This window comes from Phocoena sinus, chromosome 3, assembly GCF_008692025.1.
Source record: "Phocoena sinus isolate mPhoSin1 chromosome 3, mPhoSin1.pri, whole genome shotgun sequence".
Lineage (NCBI taxonomy): Eukaryota > Metazoa > Chordata > Mammalia > Artiodactyla > Phocoenidae > Phocoena > Phocoena sinus.
In genome coordinates, this window is record NC_045765.1 from 147,992,625 (window position 1) to 148,011,734 (window position 19,110).

Sequence of the window (19,110 nt, forward strand, 5' to 3'; positions counted from 1 at the left end):
AAAACGGGATTCCTCTTTTCCAACTTACAAGTGAATATTTGAATATAAATCAACAAACTTATGGAAGAGACATGTCACAGAAGTGTGCTTACTTGACAGGATTTCGGGCAGCATCTGGATCTTGGGCTGTGACTGAGCCTATTGTCGTATTTATCTGAGCATCTTCTCTTATTTGTAGGATGTAGGCCAGTTTGCTGAAGACAGGGGGCTCGTCTACATCTTCCACCATAATTTTAACTGTGGCTGAATCTTTGAATGGACCCAGGTAGAGAAAGCGGGGTTCAACGTGAGGGTTGGAGGCTTCCACTTTGAGGCTGTACACTTTCTTCTTTTCAAAGTCCAAGAGCTTGCGGGGGGTGCGGGGAGGAAGAAGTGACATATTTAAAGCAACCGAGACACAGAAAGCCAAGGCATGAGCCATTTTTAGTGCAAATCACCGATAAATGAAAGTGATCATATTGCTTTGAGACATCACTACACAGCGTGATATTGGGTAAAGACATTGGAATTCAGATACCACACAATCCTGATGGAAGTGTGGGCTGAAATCACGCACCAGGGGTGCAAGTTATGATGGGCAGGAGAGGGAACCTAGAAGCAGGAGGGAACCTAGAACAGGCCCCCTTTAAAAAAAATCCTTATATTTGACTACAGGGAGCCTCGCCAGGGGCAGGTTGGCAAATATGTAGTAGATCCTTCTGTGTCAGATGTTGTCACATTTGGCTGTAATTGAACAGCTAATGAGTGCTTAAAATTTGCCAAGGGACTTCCCTGGCGGTCCAGAGGTTAAGACTCTGCGCTTCCACTCCAGGGGGTGTGGGTTGGATCCCTGGTCGGGGAACTAAGGTCCCACATGCTGCATGGTACGGCCGAAAATTTGTTTTTTTAATTTAAAAAAATTGCCAATATCTGAGCCCCACCCTGGACCATTAAACCAGAATATCTGGGGTGGGGATGGCAATCTATACTTTTAAACACCTCCCCTAGTGATTCTACTGTGCAGCCAGGATGGAGAACCACTGGTCTGCAGCATGATTCCCTGTTCTTTATTCAGATAAAATAGATTATAAATGGGTTTTTTTTTTGGCGTGAGTTGATAAAATATTCCAAGTGATATCCTGATAAGGGCATCCGGCTAATTACTTGCCAAAGAAAGTAATGATCATTGTTGTCAGAGGTCTTTAGGAGAAGTATTTCTGCTTCTGGAGACATCGTGAACCCAAATGCTTGTTGCTGACTTTTAGTTTTAGATGATAATATGACAAGGCTCACGAGAAACACAATTAATCAAGACGTTAGTGAATGTGATTTAGTCGGCTAGGCAAAATTTCAGTTTGAATCTGATAAGGCACCAAGAATATTAAAAAGGTTAATGCACACTAAGGGGCTTCCTAATTATATTATAGTATAAAACATTGATCTGAATGTCACTTAAACATGTTTTATTGTGTTTCCAGATATTAAGGCATGTAATCCAAAGCTTAAGAGGAAAAATTTTTCTTCTTATTTACATCTACTCACGCTTATATCTACCAGCAAATACAACAATATGCGACAGGAGAGAGAAAATATTACACCATACACGGTAAAAGTGAAATCTTTAAAAAAAGTAACCAAAACTAATATTATTTTCAGCTTTGAAGCACACAGTTTATTGGTTTTTAATTTTTGCCATATTTTAGTATACTGCTCCGTGGTACCAAACAATTCTGGGGGTTAAATAGTGAATAAGTACATAGGGGAAAATAGGAACTTAGAATATAAAATCTTTATTATTGTGTTCCAAAAAGTAGCTAAAGAGCTTGCAGGAAATTTTGCTACTTTATTTTTGTGGTCTTTATATATCCTCTCTAATTCAAACCATCTTTATCACTGCTTGTATTATTCTCTTCCTTCAAAGCACGTAACGGAGTTTGTAGTTATACATGTTTCTTTGTTTATTTGCTTCCTTGTCCATGGGAGCAGTTCCCTGAGACGAGAGACCATCCTGTTGAATGTACTGTTGCACCACCAGCGTCTAGAACAGTGTCTGGAACTGTTTTTAAATTTATTCTTCACTTACATTATTTATTTCATGTATTTTTTGTATGTCATTTGTGTATATTTACTTAGGAAGTTTTTAATAAAAATTTATTGAAAGTATGGAATTAATGAATGTATAAGATTATTGAGGACCCCTGAAAGCCAACCAAAGAACTCTCAATGTAATTAGACTAGGTCTTAAAAAGAAAATTAATAAAACAAGACTTGAGAGGAACGTTCATGTGAGATGTAGTTGCCCCCAGTTACTTAGGGACCAGAGAAAAGTAAATGCCTTCATTTGTGTGGTATTTTAAAAAATGCATTACCTTTTTGACAGTTATAATCCCTTCCTGGGTTTCCTGATCAGTGATGACATCAAACATGTCCAGCCCCTCTCCCTCTGTAATGCTGTACTCAATTTCAGCATTTTCTCCCAGGTCGGCATCACTGGCTTTGATCCTGCCAATTGGTGTACCCGGCGGAGATGATTCAGGGGTTTTAAACTGGTATGTACCTATTAATCACCAGACAGAAATAAGTCAAACATAGACTAATTACACTCCATCATACTAAAAACAAAACCCATTTTCTAGCAGTTCGTTCACACATTACCATGGATGCAGGCAGATTTGTGCTTTCCTTAAAATAATTAATGGTGCCCTAGTCTCCTTAACGTTTTTACTTTCATGATTGTTAAGAATATTTCTTCTATTTCATGACCTGTCTCGTGGCAAAGGGAAAACACTTTTCTTGTCCTGTAAGTAGGCTTCCAAGTTTATGGTGTGATTGTGAGAAAGTCTGAACTGTGAAAGGAGGGCACAGAAGGTTGCAAAGACCCCGTTAAAGTAATCTAGCAGAAAGACTAAAAAAGAATTGAACCTGAACTGTGACTTTAAGCCAATTACTAGGTGTTCTTTAAAAGAGCTCTTTCTGTCATTGCTAATAATAACTGAAGGTGAAAACAAATTACAGCACTTCCAGAATGTATCCAAGTAGAGATTCCTTCACTCCTACATGAAGCTGGTCTAGTTGCAGTTAGGGATATAGATAAATACATTGAGAAAAAAATCTCTTAGTTTTTTCTAATTTTGACGAATTTCTTCCTTTAAATTTTACTAGTGTTTTTTCTATGCATAGATTTCTCCCATTCTTATATTTATATTACTAATTTAAAAGCTAGACATACACTTTTCTCATGTTGGAAAAGACGTTGAAGGAGAGTACATGTGAGTTTCAATTAGATCTGTCAGGCCAGCATGTGCTTAGGAACAGACAAATAGTAAAGACAAACTTATTCTATTCTCACCCATTACATTTTGCCAACTATTTACACAAATTGCTTTGGAAAAAAAATTATAGACTATGACACTACTAAAATATAGTCCTTCAACAATATTTAATCCACTAAGTATTGATTGAGCTCATCCTTGGTAAAATGATAAAACATGCCAAGATTTTCTCTAGTGTATTCCACTTCCCTTTTGGGTGCCTCCAGCCCCTTTCTATATTCTCCGGTCCATTGCCTCGGGACATTACGCAGTAATGATCACAGAGGGGGAAGGTCCCATGGTATGGGTAATCCTTCTGTTATCCTTCCCCAGGACATCCCCATATGGAAAAGGAGGTTTCTGGGAAATGTGCTGGTGATTCTGATATTTTCATTTCAGGCCTCTGTGGGGGATGTTTTAGCGTTCATAAAACCTTTCTTCTCCCCGTTAAATCAGAAATTAGTTAGCTATTCTGTTTTTGCATTTAACTGTGATTAAAATACTTGAAAAAAGTAAACAAGATAAAACTATTTCCTGTTGATCTGTGTGTATCTCCATTATAAAAGAAGCCCTTATTAGCTGACCAGCTTTACAAAAGGGCCACGCTTGAGTAAGTGGGTTTTCTACTTAATGATGGCAGCTGTTTTCTCCTGGAAGATAGGATTCAGGTAGTTTTCTTAGGAAATCATAGTCAGAAAGGAATTTTGATCCTGGAAGAAAAATGACATTAAAACCAGTACCTACTTGAGGTCTCTTAAGTGAAAGGGTCAAGTGTACTGCTTGAGACAGAGTGGGCATTTATGAATGCTGGTTTCTCCTTTCTCTTCCTTCTTACCTAATCATGAGCGTTAAAGATTTTAGAGATGACTTTTGGTATCTCAATTAACCATAATGTAGAAAACTATTTATGATTACAAATGGATTAGGTAAATAGTTATTTCCACAGTTGTATTTTTAGAAACAGTAAAATGATAAATCCTCCCCTTGCAAAGCCTCGTGAGGACTTAAGGGAGATTACATGCCTGATTAAATTCACAAAATATAAAGTCAAATTTTTCCTAACAGATAGCAGCATGCTTGTATACATATGTTCTGCACAAGCATATTTATGCCTGTGGTGGTCTTATTAATAAGGAAAAATAAAACAATGATGTTGCTTTTATAATAACAGCCATATCAGACCATCGCTCAGCTAATTACCAATAAATGTTCGCATCTACTGAGCATCAGTGTTGGCAACTCATTTTAATAAATGTGCCAGTTCTTACTAAGTTCACTAACTTTGGCAATTAATAAGAATAATGGGAAATAAATATCATTCTTAAAGTTACAGTTTTACAAAAGTGCACTGAAGACACTCATTCAATCAAATGTTCCTACTCTGGGGAAACCGGGGAGGGTTGTCATTGACATCCGTCAGCGTGATGTTCACTGTGGTGGTCCCAGACAGTCCCCCCATCTGTCCACCCATATCCTTGGCTTGAATCACCACTTGGTACTGCTCCCTGTTTTCACGATCCATGTTGAGCAAGGCTGTCTTGATGATACCTATGGATATGAAGTTCAGAAATGGAAAGGGGTATATTAAAAATACTTTACAAAATCATTTATTTATGCAAACAAACATAGATCGTCACCCACGATATGCATAACACTGTGCAGATGTCATGGGTGACCATAAAGATGATTGATTATAGGTAGCCTTCGTACTGAAGGAAATTAAACCCACATAGGGGAGGTAGGTACATAGATACGTTAAAAAAAATCCACCTATAATGCAAGGAGAATGAAAACAAGTACAAGTCACATCCTGCAATAGTGCAGACTGTAAGTGGCTTAAATATTAAGTGTTATAAGATGACACCGCAAAATATAACTTGGCGTGTGGCACAGTGCTAAACTACCGTAGCTGCTTGAGAAAGGACACTAGGTGCATAATGAGGAAATTAACAAAGTCATATATACTTGAACTGACTCCTGAGTTTCACATTACCGAATTAACTAATTCCTCATCAGATATACCCACCATAATGAATGCTCTGAGGATCTTCTAAACCACAAAACTGTGGTCTTATAAAAACACAGCATCAGTTGTCTCCTAATGATCATCTTGTATGATCCTAGAGAATTTTTTCCCTAAAGCTGATGTGAACTTTAGTTCAACAGGTCCCAGCAGTGACCAACATTCTTCAGTTAGGCAAAATTTATCTCTGTTGTTAGATGGTTATAAAATAATTAGTTTAAAGAATTTCTAAAAGTTTGTCTAATTTCTATGTAAGGCTTATGCTTCAATTAGCAGCATTCTTTCAAAAATCACTGGAGAAGGCTTTATAACCTTCTCAGGTGGCACATTCCATGCTTAATGACTAGTGAAGCTGAAAATACCTTTTTTTATTTTTAACAAGAATACCTCAGACAACAGGTAGGAATGAATACCTCGATTTCATTCCTGCAGTGCTGGCTTCAGTGAAAGTGAAGCTGCTTTCTGTTCTCCAGATAATAGTACTTCTCTATTTAAACACAGGAGGTCACGTTAGCCTTCTGTCCTTTAAGTTGAATAATTCTAATTTTTCATCCTCATTGTTTTTAAACTCAACATTTTCTTTTCCCTTGGGATTCTTTCTAAGTTCATGGCACCTCTTACATCGATTTCCAACTGGATGTAGTAACCTAGAAAGGTTTTGATTTCTACTAACAATAATGGATGCTTAAAAATCGTATAAAAGGAACTCTACTCCTATTATGACAGCAAAAATATGTGTAGAATTTACTATACAAGTGATATTTATTAAAAAATAGTTCATCATAATATAGTATGCTACTCTGTGGAGATAGTGCAGAAAAATGAGATGTTGAAAAAGGATTCCATTAAGGCAATCCATTTTGTTTTTTAGGGCAGTAGCAGTTAGGATAAGCTAGACAACGTGACAACAAAAGTGAAATTTCAGTGGTTTAACAGAACTGTAGTGCTCTGTGCAGGCCAGTAAGAAGCTCTGCTCAGGAAAACCCTTAGACATTCAGGCTGGAGACCCACTCGATACTGGTTTCCATCCATGATCACTGTGGCAAGAGGAAGGGAACATGGTGGATTGTGCACCAGGTCTAAAAGTTTCGCTTGGAAATGACTCGTATCACTGCTACATTTTATTGGCCCAAATAAATCACATGGCTACATCTAACTTCCCAGCAGGGTAGAGAGAGATGCAATCCTACTAAATAACTAGAAAAAGAAGAATCAGAATATGTATAAACAGCCCTACTGGCTATCAGAAGGGGTTGGCCTTTTAGCTTCATCTCAAACTGGAAAAGAGAATAAAACAATGTGTAATTTTTCTGAATCTCCTCTGAATAAACATGGTGGATGAAAGATCCATTGTCAGATTTCTTGCTTAAGATGACCTGGATGTCATATTTACAAGTGTATCACTGGTGTTTGGGAGATGAATCTAAGAAAATTCAATCACACTGATTATTTTTATTAAAAAATATGCTAGCTCAGTTGAGCATGTCAATTAAAATTACAGATTGTAAAAAGAAGATAAAAAAGGAATTCTAACCTGTTTCTGATTCAACTGAAAAATAGGGCTGCCCCTGTAGGATGCTATAGACAATTTTAGCACTGTTTCCGTACGTTGGATCATCAGCGTCAGTTGCAGTGACTTGGACAACAAATGTGCCTGTAATGACAGAAACATGAATTGAAAATAAATTAAGGGTTAATGACGGGTCCTTGATACCCACACATAAGGAAAAAGCACAATCTTACTTCTACAGAAAACTATCATGGCAAGGGAGTGAAGAACTACAGTGGGATGCTAGGCTAAAAAGCCTTGGATTTCTCTCTGAAGGAATGTGATCAACATTAATAAATATTGTAGGGATTAAATTAAAGGGAAGCACGGGAATGATCATGACTTTGGGTGTAGCTGATTCCAACCCATCTCCAAGGGTGAGATTTGATTGGATTCTTGCTACGGCAATTCTTTCAAGTTATCTAGGCCTAAATCTATTGGCATCTTGCACTATTTTTTCGACAAGGATTAGTGTAGGTATTGTTTAATCAGGGGGCCATTCGTGATTTTGCTGGAAATTTGCTGTGTCATAGGTGCTTTTACTCCTGGACTAGAACGTGCTGATGTGGAGCCTGCAAATGCAGTAGCTATTTTGTGATCTTAGCAATGCCAGCCTGAGGACAAAGCTGAATAGGACAGAAAATTACAGAGAAATATCTAGAACACAAATCAAACTATGTTCAAAGTCCACTTTACTTTTGGACTTAAGTAATGTGACCAATAAATGCTTGCATTGTTTAAAGTAATTTGAATTGTGTTTTCTGTTACTTACAAATAAAAGCATCCTAAGTGATAAATCTGATAATTCTAAGAGGTTGAAAGACCTTGAACCTTATGAGAAGTAGTTTTGGATTAAGTAAAGAATTAATTGGAATAGCAGAGGATACACATCCAGAATTTATAATCCCAAAAGATGATTATAATTAAATGCACAAAGAAGGCTATGTTGTTTTAGATTGGCATTTTTATCTTAGAGACCACAGTTAATAATAACCTTCAAAGTATCCCTAACCCCCAGGAAATTCCATGCAAATTTTTATGTGTATGCCTACATGTATATTACAATGAGGATAAGTTCCATGGACTTTATCTGATTCTCAAAGGGGTCTGTGACTTCCAAAAAGGGTAAGACCCTCTGATTTAGATCACTTTATGGCTGACTTTTGGTATTCATATTAGACAAAGAGTAAGCATACTGTTAGAATTCTCCTGTCCATGAACAGGGCAGGGAAGTCACATTTAGGGAATATTAGAATTTTTACATTGCTTTTGTAATATCTAACCAGTTCCATTTATTGAACAAATACACTGTACTGTGTTAGGGTTGGATGCTCTGGAGGTAGCATGTTGATGCATGAGATAGAGCACCCGTCCTTGTAATTTGACAAGGTATGTAGGGAAAATGAGAGCATATGATTTTAAAGCGAGGAGTAGTAGAAGTCAGCAGACACCTACGTTCTTATTTGACATCAATACAAAATTTGATTGCTTTTAGAATATGGTTATCTGGATATTTTGAGTGCCTATTAGTTGTCAGATGTGGTACTGGGGGCTCTGCACTTGTTTTCTCCTTTCATTCTTATGATAAGGGTTAGGAGTTGATGTTTATTATTTATTTTTTTTATAGATATGGAACTGGAGGATCAGAGACATCAAGTCATATATTTACCTAAGGCCACATTGCTGCTTATTAGTAGGGATAGTTTCAAACTCAGGTCTGTTTGTTGTCGAAGTCTTTTTTTTTTTTTTTTTTGCGGTACGCGGGCCTCTCACTGTTGTGTGGCTTCTCCCGTTGTGGAGCACAGGCTCCGGACGCGCAGGCTCAGCGGCCATGGCTCACGGGCCCAGCCGCTCCGCGGCGTGTGGGATCTTCCCGGACCCGGGCATGAACCCATGTCCCCTGCATCGGCAGGCGGACTCTCAACCACTGCACCACCAGGGAAGCCCCGAAGTCCATTTTTACTACCTTGTTATTTATTGTCCCACTACCTTCATGTAATTCCTTTGGGATGCCTTTACTATCACAATAATGACATGTTAATTTATGATAATGATGAATGTCAACATAACTGTGCCTGTGTGCAGATTGGAAAAAGGCTTCTCTTCCTCAAGACGTGTTACTGCCAGCTACCCTCAAATATTTATAAAACATATTTAATTCTATAATGACTTCAAGAGTACGCTGCCCCTTATATTGTGCGGTTACACTTTGCACATCTGGTTAGAGTTGCCCAGTGTGGTGCTGATGACCAGGTTGTCCTTCATTAATTCTTCCTGCCCTTTACCACGTAGAGGAAAAATATTTTTCCTAACAAATCTTCCTCTTAAAAGAATTCTAATCCTCCTCTTAACTTTGGTGATGGTTTGTGATTCTTCTAACAAAAAGTGACTTCAAGTAATGAGATGAGTAACTTCTTCATGGGAAAAATTGAGATGTTTTATAATCATTTCTGTAGATTATGTATTTTCCAAGTCTTAGAATTGTGAACTGAAATGTCTCTGATATCTGACTCGCAGAATTATGGAAATGTTTTTTATTATGTAATTTAGCCCTTTTGAACTTGGCACTGAATATAACTTAAAATAACCCTTTACACAATAGTTGAACATTTGTCATTGTCTCCCCTGAAGTGTTTTAATGTGGCTGACAGTGATGTCGGCAGGATTTTTTTCTTAATTTAAATTCTATTTACCTTTTCCCAATCTAAGCAAATTAAATGCACACGTATTAACTTTAAAATTGGTGGTAGAATTGTGCACAAAATATTAATTTACCATATTAATGTCATGAAAGTCTCTTAATTTCTACCACTTAGTAAAGAACATATCCTTTAGACATCATCTGCATTTTGTTTATGGATTTTTAAAAAAGTTTTCTTTGAGTCTCTTTCTCAAATATAATTACTCTTTAGTCTGGACTGTAAATTCAGGGCTTTTGTTTTCCATTGGGGAGATCCTTACCTGAAGCCTAATACCACTATGGGCTAAGAGAAATAGAGAGGGCTGCTGCCTTTCAGTCCAAGAAATAAAGTGGGCATTTTGAGTAAGAGAGGAATTAGGTGAAATGGTCTCTCCTCCCTCCCCCTCTCACCCTGCCACTTTTCATACCCTAATCACTAGAGGAAATGCTGTTTTCTTAAAAATAATAAGACTAGAGTAATATTAGGAGACACCGGTACACTTACAAAAAGGACATAAATGGACTGTTTGAAACACAATGCTTCTAGAATTTAGCAGCTAAGTTCATTCAATTCAGCAAATTTCACTCATAGGACTTGTTATTCAGTTGATGTACTAGAGGAAATGGTTGAATCACATCTCACTCACCGACATCAGACATTTCAGGAACAGTGGCCGTGTAAACCTCCTTGGTGAATATTGGTTCGTTGTCATTGATGTCATGTATCTTGATGATGAATTCAGACTCGGGCTCCACGGGTCTCCCTGTTTTTCTGTTTATGGCCTGAGCTCGAAGGATGTAAACAGGTTTTTCTTCCCTGTCCAGCCTCTTGGTGGCCTGTATATCCCCTGTGTTTTCATTGATAATGAAGAGATCTCCTGCTCCATCTCCTGAAAGGATATATTTAAGTGATCCATCTCCTCTATCCTGGTCTGAATGTAACTAGTGTAGAAAAAAAAAGTAAAGAAAGTAAAAGTCAAGCATGTGATCCTAAACTGTTTGTCTTTATGATGCAATGCTATGTTAACTTTCATTCAAGTCTTTCTAAGGGTTGCAGATTGTTTTCTTTTACTCTTTACTTAAATCCTCAGTAGTAAATGCCGTTCGTTAGTGAACACGTTTCCTTATAATCACAGAGATTTCCAGAAGTGGAACAGAGCTTGGATAAAATTTAGTAATCCTGATTTTGAAGAATGGAAAACTAAAGGCCAGAGCAATAGTAAGATGCCCAAGGACATATAAGCCTGGCGGGAACGAAACTATTTTCACTACAGCTTTCAGATCTATTAATACACTCTCCCCCTCACTTTTATGTACACAGATACACCAGACAAGCAACATACTACTGAGAAGAGGATTTTGGTTTCTGAATCAGAGTATACATTTTGCCTCTCCACATTGCTATCTTGGTGAATTTAGGAAAGCTAGTCAATCTTCTTGATTCTAATATGATGGAGATTATAGTCAATTTTCTAGGAAGATGTGAAATTTATTTATGAAATTCAACTCGAAGTGTTTGAGAAACATCTTAAGTGCTGCCAGGGACAATGCCTTGAAACCACCCTGACTAGGTAATTTACAAGATAAATTGGAATAAGATAAATTTACAAGATAAATTGGAAAAGAATATTTAACACATGTTTTAGTTTAAAATGGGAAAGGACCTTCTAAAAGATTAGATTGAACAGTCTGCCTTATGAAGCAGTGGGTTCTCTGTTCCTGAAGGTCATCAAGCAGAGGCTCTGATAAGATTAACAGCCAGTGAAATGGGTCTGGGTGAAGGGTTGCGGTAATGAACATGAAGATAGCACTGAAGTGAAGAGGGCGATCCTAACTTGGAAAAGTAGCCCATGGGTTACTTATCCTGAACTTGATATCCACTCTGTTGACTTCCCTGTTGTTTCTTTAGTTCCCTTTTCCCCACCTCAGCAAAAGTTTAGGCAGTATCTCATAGGTCTTCTGATAACCTAACCCTATTCACAATTTTTTTCAAAAAGTGCTTTTGACCAAGGAGAACTGTTTTCAGATCTCAGTTGTAAGTGTCAGCTACATACAGACAAGTCAGCTTTAATGACCAGTAGGACCCTGTGGGGCCCTCCTGGGTAGAAAAGCCCCTCTGTGCTTCCTGTTTCTTGTTTGTAGAGAAAGGCTTTAGTCTCCTAGGTCTTTCCTGAGTTCCAAAGAGCAGACTCAAGCAGTTACTAATTAGGTAAGTGAGGGAATGCAGAAACAAAGGAAAAGCAAATAGTTCAGTGATAAAACAGAGTCCTAGTTCCTCCTGAAGAGATATACATAACAATCTGACATATATTTTTGAGTTCTGCAGAAACTAAGCTCCCCCACACAAGGTAGAGGATGGTGATTACATGTGACCACAAGCATGCAGACGTCAGATTCAGAAGGTTGATGATTATGATTCCTGAAACATCACCCTGTTACCTCACCACCAACCAGTCAGAAGAAGGTCCATGGGCTGCAATCCTCATGCCAAATGTTGCCTTTAAAAACCCTTTCCTGAAAGCCATTGGGGAGTTCGGGTCTTTTGAGCATGAGCTGCCCATTCTCCTTGCTTGGTGCCTCCAATAAACACTGTACTTTCCTTCATTACAACCTGGTGTCAGTAGATTGGCTTTGCTGTGCAGCAGGTGAGCAGACCCAAGTTCTGTTTGGTGACAATCTCTACCTTATTTCAACTCTAAGTGGAGTATAGGCTGTGTTACAACAGTAATGGCAACAACAGCAGCAGGTAAACCATCTCTGTGTTCTCTTGATTGATACTGCATGGAATGTTCAGAGTAATGTCTACAAACACATTTGAAAATAGAACCTCAGGGGAAAAAGGGACTTAAAAAATACGTAACCCACACTTTCTAAAAGTATGTACCATGGAATATCATTTACACAAAATGCTGAGGAAAAAGGTTCTGTGGCCCAATAATTTTGGGAAATACTTCATGTTCTGCCTCTTTCTTAGAGTCACCCAGTGCCCATTAACTTAGGAAAGGCTGTGAGTACCTATAGTCCACAACTGTACTAAACATCATTTAATCTAGCTTTCCTGAACTTTCTTATGTAATGAATCCTTTTTGGGTGTGATCCGTATTGATATTCCCCAAAACAGTTTTCCAAGAAACTCATTTTGGGAAACATGAGATAATTGAATCCATCACTGCGGGAGTCAAGAAAACTGAGGCTCCTATATGTCGTGTTTCCCAAATCACGCAGCTCACGTGAGAGTCAGATTAGAACTTGAGTGCAAGAAGAGGTTTATAGATTATTCCGTGCAACCTTCTCATTTTGAGAGATAAACTGTGTCTAACGCCACACAGCTACTACTAGTTAATAGCAGAGTTTGAGGAAGAGAATATTATTTATACAATTAGTGGCCTTGAAAGCAATTTGACAGAAATCATGCAAGATAAATGCGAATGGGGAGGAAATTGCTTAGAAGTGAGACAAACGCAATAAGAAATGTAAAACAAGAGCACCCCATGATTTGTGTGATGTGATGTGCTAAGAAAACGCTGAAACCCTGACTACACAGAAAGAGTCACTGGGGAAAGTTTTAACTCTCCATCGTCAAATTCTAATGACTGAAGAGAGCTCTTAAAAAGCTGTTTCATTAACTCATGAGTAATGAAACCAATGTCACTGCCCATTGGATCTGGCTCTAGGACAGCCATGGTCAGCAGCCTGGCACAGTGCAGGGGGCACCACACCAGGAGTCCCAAGTGTGGGCCTTGCTCATTCTCTCTCTCTCAATAGGACAGTCAATTAACTTCCAAGCCCTGGGATCCTTATCAGAAAATGAAGATAATTGAGCTACAGGACAAGGCTGTAGTGAAGCACTAAGAGACTATATACAAATACTATGTTAGTTCCTACATAAACATGCGATAAAAGCATGTGTTTTATAAAGTGTCTTCCAAAGTGTCTTCCAAATTTAAGATATTGTTACTATTATTAGCTCTTAGTTCACAATAAACAGGTTTTTGCTTTTGACTTTGAGAACTTTGTTCTGAGGACTTTGAAAACCCAATTTTACAAACACATGGTATCTCTAAGGTAAAATCTGTTATCAAAAGCCAGTATTCTTCTATCAGGTGGCCATTGCTATCTTTCCACATGATTTATTATATTCTGCATTCCACTAGATTGTAGACTCCCCTCAGCCGGTTCTTTCATCACTTTCAATATGTAGTTGTTGCACAATTAGTAGGTGAATACCACATTGGATCACAAGATTTATTCAGGTAAAAGTAATCAGAAACTTACTTTTAGCTGTCAGGAGAGACCATTTCGATGACTTATAGAACAAACACCAAGACAATGTAAAAGGGCAGTGGAGATGCCAGCTAGGGGCGTGAACAGGGATTGCTCTGCAGATCCCAATTCTGATTTATCAGTATTTGAAAACTAGTGGGAAAGTGCATCTCTTCACTCAGGCATTGTATAATAATAAAACAATTTAACCTCATCCCCCTCCCAGTGCAGCGTCTACATCTGATGGAGCGCACAGAATAGAAACCTCCAGAAGCCTTTGTGTGCTCTTTCCCCCTCTACTCCCCTTCCACTGAACCCCTCTGAGGCCAGTTCCTTTTTCTCTCCTTGGGGAAAAGAGGAAACGTTAAGAAGACATCAGTGCAAGTGAAAGCGGTGGTGACAAGCAGACATTAGGGGTTTATTGAGCTCTTAGAGTTTAATTGGATTTTTTTTCTTTTGTGATGTCATTCATCATGGCCACTGTAAAAGGCAGAAGTTAAACAACAACAAATAAAAGGTTGTATGCTGCCCGAGGCATGTTTTTACTAATTTCAGTTTAATGTGGCTGTTCCATTAAGTTTAATCATCTGGCTCACTTTTAACGATTCACCATCAAGTAAAAATTATCCACTTCCCTCGGAAAGTCACATTTCATCTGGGGCTCGCAGGACTTTTTACTACTGTACCTGGAGCATTTTGTTGCAGAAGAAGCTCTTGGTCTTTGCTTGTTTTTCTGTTGACTTCTCATTATTTTTTTTAGTGTAGCATCTTGACAAATAAATACAAGGATCTGGGGTTGTAGATATGGCCCCATTGCAGGCATCAATAAAGCAGTGCCAGTATCTTTTTATCTGCTACGTATGCCACCTCCCAACTTGATTTTGTCTCTAATTCAAAGGTATAACACTAACTGTACAGATTTTTAGTGGTTTATGGAGCTAGTTAATGCTGCCCCATTCCCCCCATTCCCTATGTGTCACTGAGTCACTTGTCTTAAGTCAGTAACCAAACTGAATCTTCTAAGCATATGCATCGTTGAGACAAGAAAGCAGAGTTTAAACAGAAGTTTACCTACATGGCACATCTGGAAGTACCTACAACAGCCTGAAAGGGGCTTAGGGAAGGAATTACGTGATTTTTTGGCTGAAATAAAAAAATGGATTATGACTAATATGCTCATAGGGTGTAATGTGGCCCTTTAAGAAATGTAATGATTGCTAATCTGAAATGTTATAAGAATCAGAGAACAGCTGTGGTGAAAAGATGTTGTCTGATTGGGATTGAAGTGTAGAAACTGGAGTTACACCAGAGAGAACACCTTTGTGCTAAATAGATTGAATATTATTTTAAATTGGGAAAATAAATTTACAATCAACTTAAGACAAATTGAAGCTTAACTGAATTCAATATATATATGTATATATGAGTGTGTATATACATACATCTCTCTACATAATGCATGTATACATAACGCTAATAAATATGCTTAATGTAAAAATCGTGAAGAGCTTGTTAGGTAGAGTTTATGTCAGGAAGAAATTTCTTGAAGTACATGGCAGGGATTAGGAGTAGCTTCTGTTTCAGAGATCATAGGGGTAGGTAAATAAAAATATCTTTTTTTTTTTTTTTCTTTTGCTGTATGTGGGCCTCTCACTGTTGTGGCCTCTCCCGTTGCGGAGCACACACTCCGGACGCGCAGGCTCAGCGGCCATGGCTCACGGGCCCAGCCGCTCCGCGGCATGTGGGATCTTCCCAGACCAGGGCATGAACCCGCATCCTCTGCATCGGCAGGCGGACTCTCAACCACTGCACCACCAGGGAAGCCCTAAAAATATCTTTTAATAAAATTTTATATTACATATTTTAATATGCTGTATTTGGATGTTAATGATTATTATGAATTAACTAATTTATATCTAATTTATATTTATGTTTTTTCCAAGTTAAAATGCTGAGGGCAGCATATTTTTGTGGCAGGTTGTTGGAACTAGACATGCAAATTCTCAGACCCCATCTACCTCCAGAATCAGAAACTCAAAGGGTGTTGCCCAACAATCTGTGTTTTAAGAAGCCCTCCGGGTGATTCTGATGAGAGCTCAAGTTTGAGAATCACTGCCTTAACTAGTACAATCATAATGCGTGCATGGTCTTGGGCAAGGGAAAGAAATGGGTATGTAGTAGTCGGGTAACCTTGGGGAACTTAGTTAATTTCTCCAAGTCTTATCTCCCTCATCTACATAAGAATAATACCATACTTAGTTTACAGGTAGGTTGCTCTGAAAATTAATAAAACAATGTATGTAAAATGCTTAACAGAAGGCCTAGCTCAGAGATATGCATCAATAAATGATTCTTACATCACAGACAGGAAGTATTTAGAAGGTGGAAACATTTGGGTCTGAATTCTGACTTTCCTATTAATCAACTAAATTAATTAAGTTATCATAGTTTTCATAGGTCATCTTTAAGACAAAACTCAAAATAACTAATTTTGCCAGATATTCCTCTTCTACTTGTCCATTAAATGTAGATATTCCTCAGGCCTATGTCTTAGGTCCTTGTCTTTCCTCATTTCACATACTCTCTCCAAATGAGATTATCTGTTTTCATGGATTAAACTATTATCTCTGTGCCATTAATGTCCAAATCTCTATATAACCTCAGGACAGACATTTTCGTGAGATGCAGAGTCAAGGATACAGTGATTCCCAGGCAAGTCTCTTGGACAACTCACGCTCAGTACTTCCCAGTTGACGTCATTACCTTCTCTCCCAAACCATTCTTCCTCTTGTATGTCCCATCTCTGTAAGGACCACCAGAGAGTCACCCTAGAACCTTCCTTCTGCCTCCATCTCCAAATTCATTAGGCCCCTAACTCTTGCCAATTCTACCTCTTACCTATATCTTGACTCACCGCCTACTTGTCTCCATTCCCACTGGTGCCACCCTGGTCCAATTCACCACCATTTCTCTTTGACCTATTGCAATGAGGCTCTCTGAACACACACTCAGTCTTGCTTCCTTTCCATCTATTTTCCTTTCTGTGACTAGATGAACTTAAACAACACCATCAACAGCTTTCAAGATACCACTCTTTTCTAACTGAATCCTTCAGTGTTTTCTCTTTACTCTTGGGATAAGGCCCCTAGCCCCACTCAGCATGGCCTCCAGAGTCTCCACAGTCTCTGCCCCTCTCCTTAGCTTCATCAGCCATCATTCTCTCCTTGACACTCTTTGTTCTAGTGTACTGTACGTATTGCAGTTGGTTGAAGATACATCAGACTCTTTCATATCTAGGCCTCCTTGCATGTGGTCCCCTTGGTGTAAAGGCCTTTTGAACACCTTCACCTGGTTAATCCAATTCATACATCAGGTCTTTGTAATCTTGATTTCCTCAGGGAAGTTCTCCCTGAGCTGCTAGTCTAAGTTATAGCCTCCTGTTCTACACTCCCAATTTCTTCCCCAGTTAGCCATCAGTACATTCTCAATTTTTTTTTTTTTTTGAGAATTTCACAGCTGTTTTCATGTTTCAGTCAGCAAACAGCTAGATGGCAAATTTCATGATAAAAAAAGCATCAAGCCTGTCTGGTTCACTTCCGTATTCTCAGCACCCAACATATCAGCACATTATAGATCTTCAATAATTAATGATTGCAAAGAAAGAATGAATGAATGTTATAAAGATAAAATTGGATAAAATATCAATAATCAATGAAGGTTTCTGGAACATAAATAAATCTTAGTGTCCCCCACCCCCTTTCTCACTTGATTTTAGGATAATTCTATGTATCAAGAATATATGTTCCTGAAGTTGCCAGATAATTTAGCAATTACTACCAAAACTAAGCACATTGTCTAGTCTGAGCAGTCAGAGAGCATTTCAAGTTATCACCTCAGATATAAAAAATTTTCTTTAATAACCAATTAAACCTCAATAATAAAGCCAACCTGTATTAGATTTGTTCAAAAGAGCAGATGTTATAAGTACCTTGACCCATTATAAGTGCTAGGACAGAAGTCATCTGTTAAGGGTGAAGAAGTTTCAAGAATGAAGCTGATGGAAAATGAATGGAAAATTCTCCATTTCACAGAAACATTGTTCTATTAAAATATAGTTTAACTGTCAACCAAGACCATTTAAAAACACTTATTGGCCTGAAGAGCTGCATAAGGCAATGAATAAAAAACATCTAATACCTGCCTTCTATACCTTTGCAAATTAGCCTTGGAAATACTTACCCATACATAAAAGAAAGCAAATAAAAGCAGAAATTAGACACTTCGGTATTCTTATTAAGTATTAGTTAGGAATAACAAGGTAAAGGAAACGCTAGAGGACAATACAGAGGGAACCTGTGAGTTGGATAAGGTGGAGTCAGGGGACATGTTAGCTCTTTGATGGTTTAGGAAGACTTCTTGGAGAAGGTTGGATCACCGAGGGGAGAAAAATGGCTTGGCAACCAGTATGAGCACATGGCATGGTTCCAAGGCTCTGTGTGGGAGAAGATCAGAGAAGGCCTTGAGTAGGTGCCTGGAATAATAAAAGCAATAAAGTCAGCTAAAATAGAAGCGTCCTTCCCTTGAGGTGCAGGGTCACATATTTTCTCACACTGCATTCAGAGGTGCACGGGAAGATGCAGCTTCCTTATTATTTCTTTCTTTTTTTTAATAGCTTATCCCTCAAGCTCTAATCCCATTGAGTATTAGGAACTCGATATTAGGTTGAATATTCAGTCAATATTCAGTAATTTAGTGCAGTCCAATAAAATCTGCCTGATTCAATAATACAGTCTCTTTAGATAACTATTTTAAATAAATCCCGGTCTTTCTGGGTTTTGCTTTCTCTCTTTGCCCCGATTCATTCCAAGATGACATCTGGGTGTATGAAGAGGAGAGACCCACATGGCACAAATCAGAGGAAAATTCGGGGCTTTTGGAGCTAAGGGCAGTCCTGTACTGCCTCTGGTCCACTGGTCTCTAGACAATAGCCCTCATCCATTACTTTCCTCAGGGGCATCTATGGTTTTGGCAAGTGGAATCACGATCTCAGCTCTCCAGGGTCCAAGGTGACTAGTCCCACCCTGCCTGCCTCCTTGGTATCACATACCCCCTGATGTCTGAGTATCACTCCTCCATTGCCCTTGGCAAATGTGGACTTAGCCGCGGGTTGCTTTGTCCTTGGTAGGTACCATCAAAGAGATTATCTACCCTTTTCTTGCCCTGGAGAAGCCCAGGAGCTTAAAGGAGCTTCTCCTCCACCACATGATTGCCTCAAAGGGAAATGGGCAAAAACCCACTTTGTTTT

At 38.5% G+C, this 19,110-nt stretch overlaps 1 protein-coding gene across 5 annotated transcripts in view; it reads right to left on the reverse strand.

Annotated features, from left to right (window-relative positions):
- CDH6 (cadherin 6) overlaps positions 1-19,110 on the reverse strand; it is a 131,332-nt gene that overhangs the window by 20,437 nt on the left and 91,785 nt on the right. For 3 of the 5 annotated variants that reach the window (XM_032626676.1, XM_032626677.1, XM_032626678.1), the window contains exons 3-7: positions 10,190-10,484; positions 6,848-6,967; positions 4,671-4,838; positions 2,349-2,536; positions 93-346 (exon numbers count right to left, since the gene is read on the reverse strand). In XM_032626676.1, coding sequence (XP_032482567.1) covers positions 93-346; positions 2,349-2,536; positions 4,671-4,838; positions 6,848-6,967; positions 10,190-10,484 — 1,025 coding nt within the window. Of the gene's footprint in view, positions 1-92; positions 347-2,348; positions 2,537-4,670; positions 4,839-6,847; positions 6,968-10,189; positions 10,485-19,110 lie in introns of those variants that run through there. The other 2 variants (XM_032626681.1, XM_032626679.1) reach the window with 2 other exon arrangements.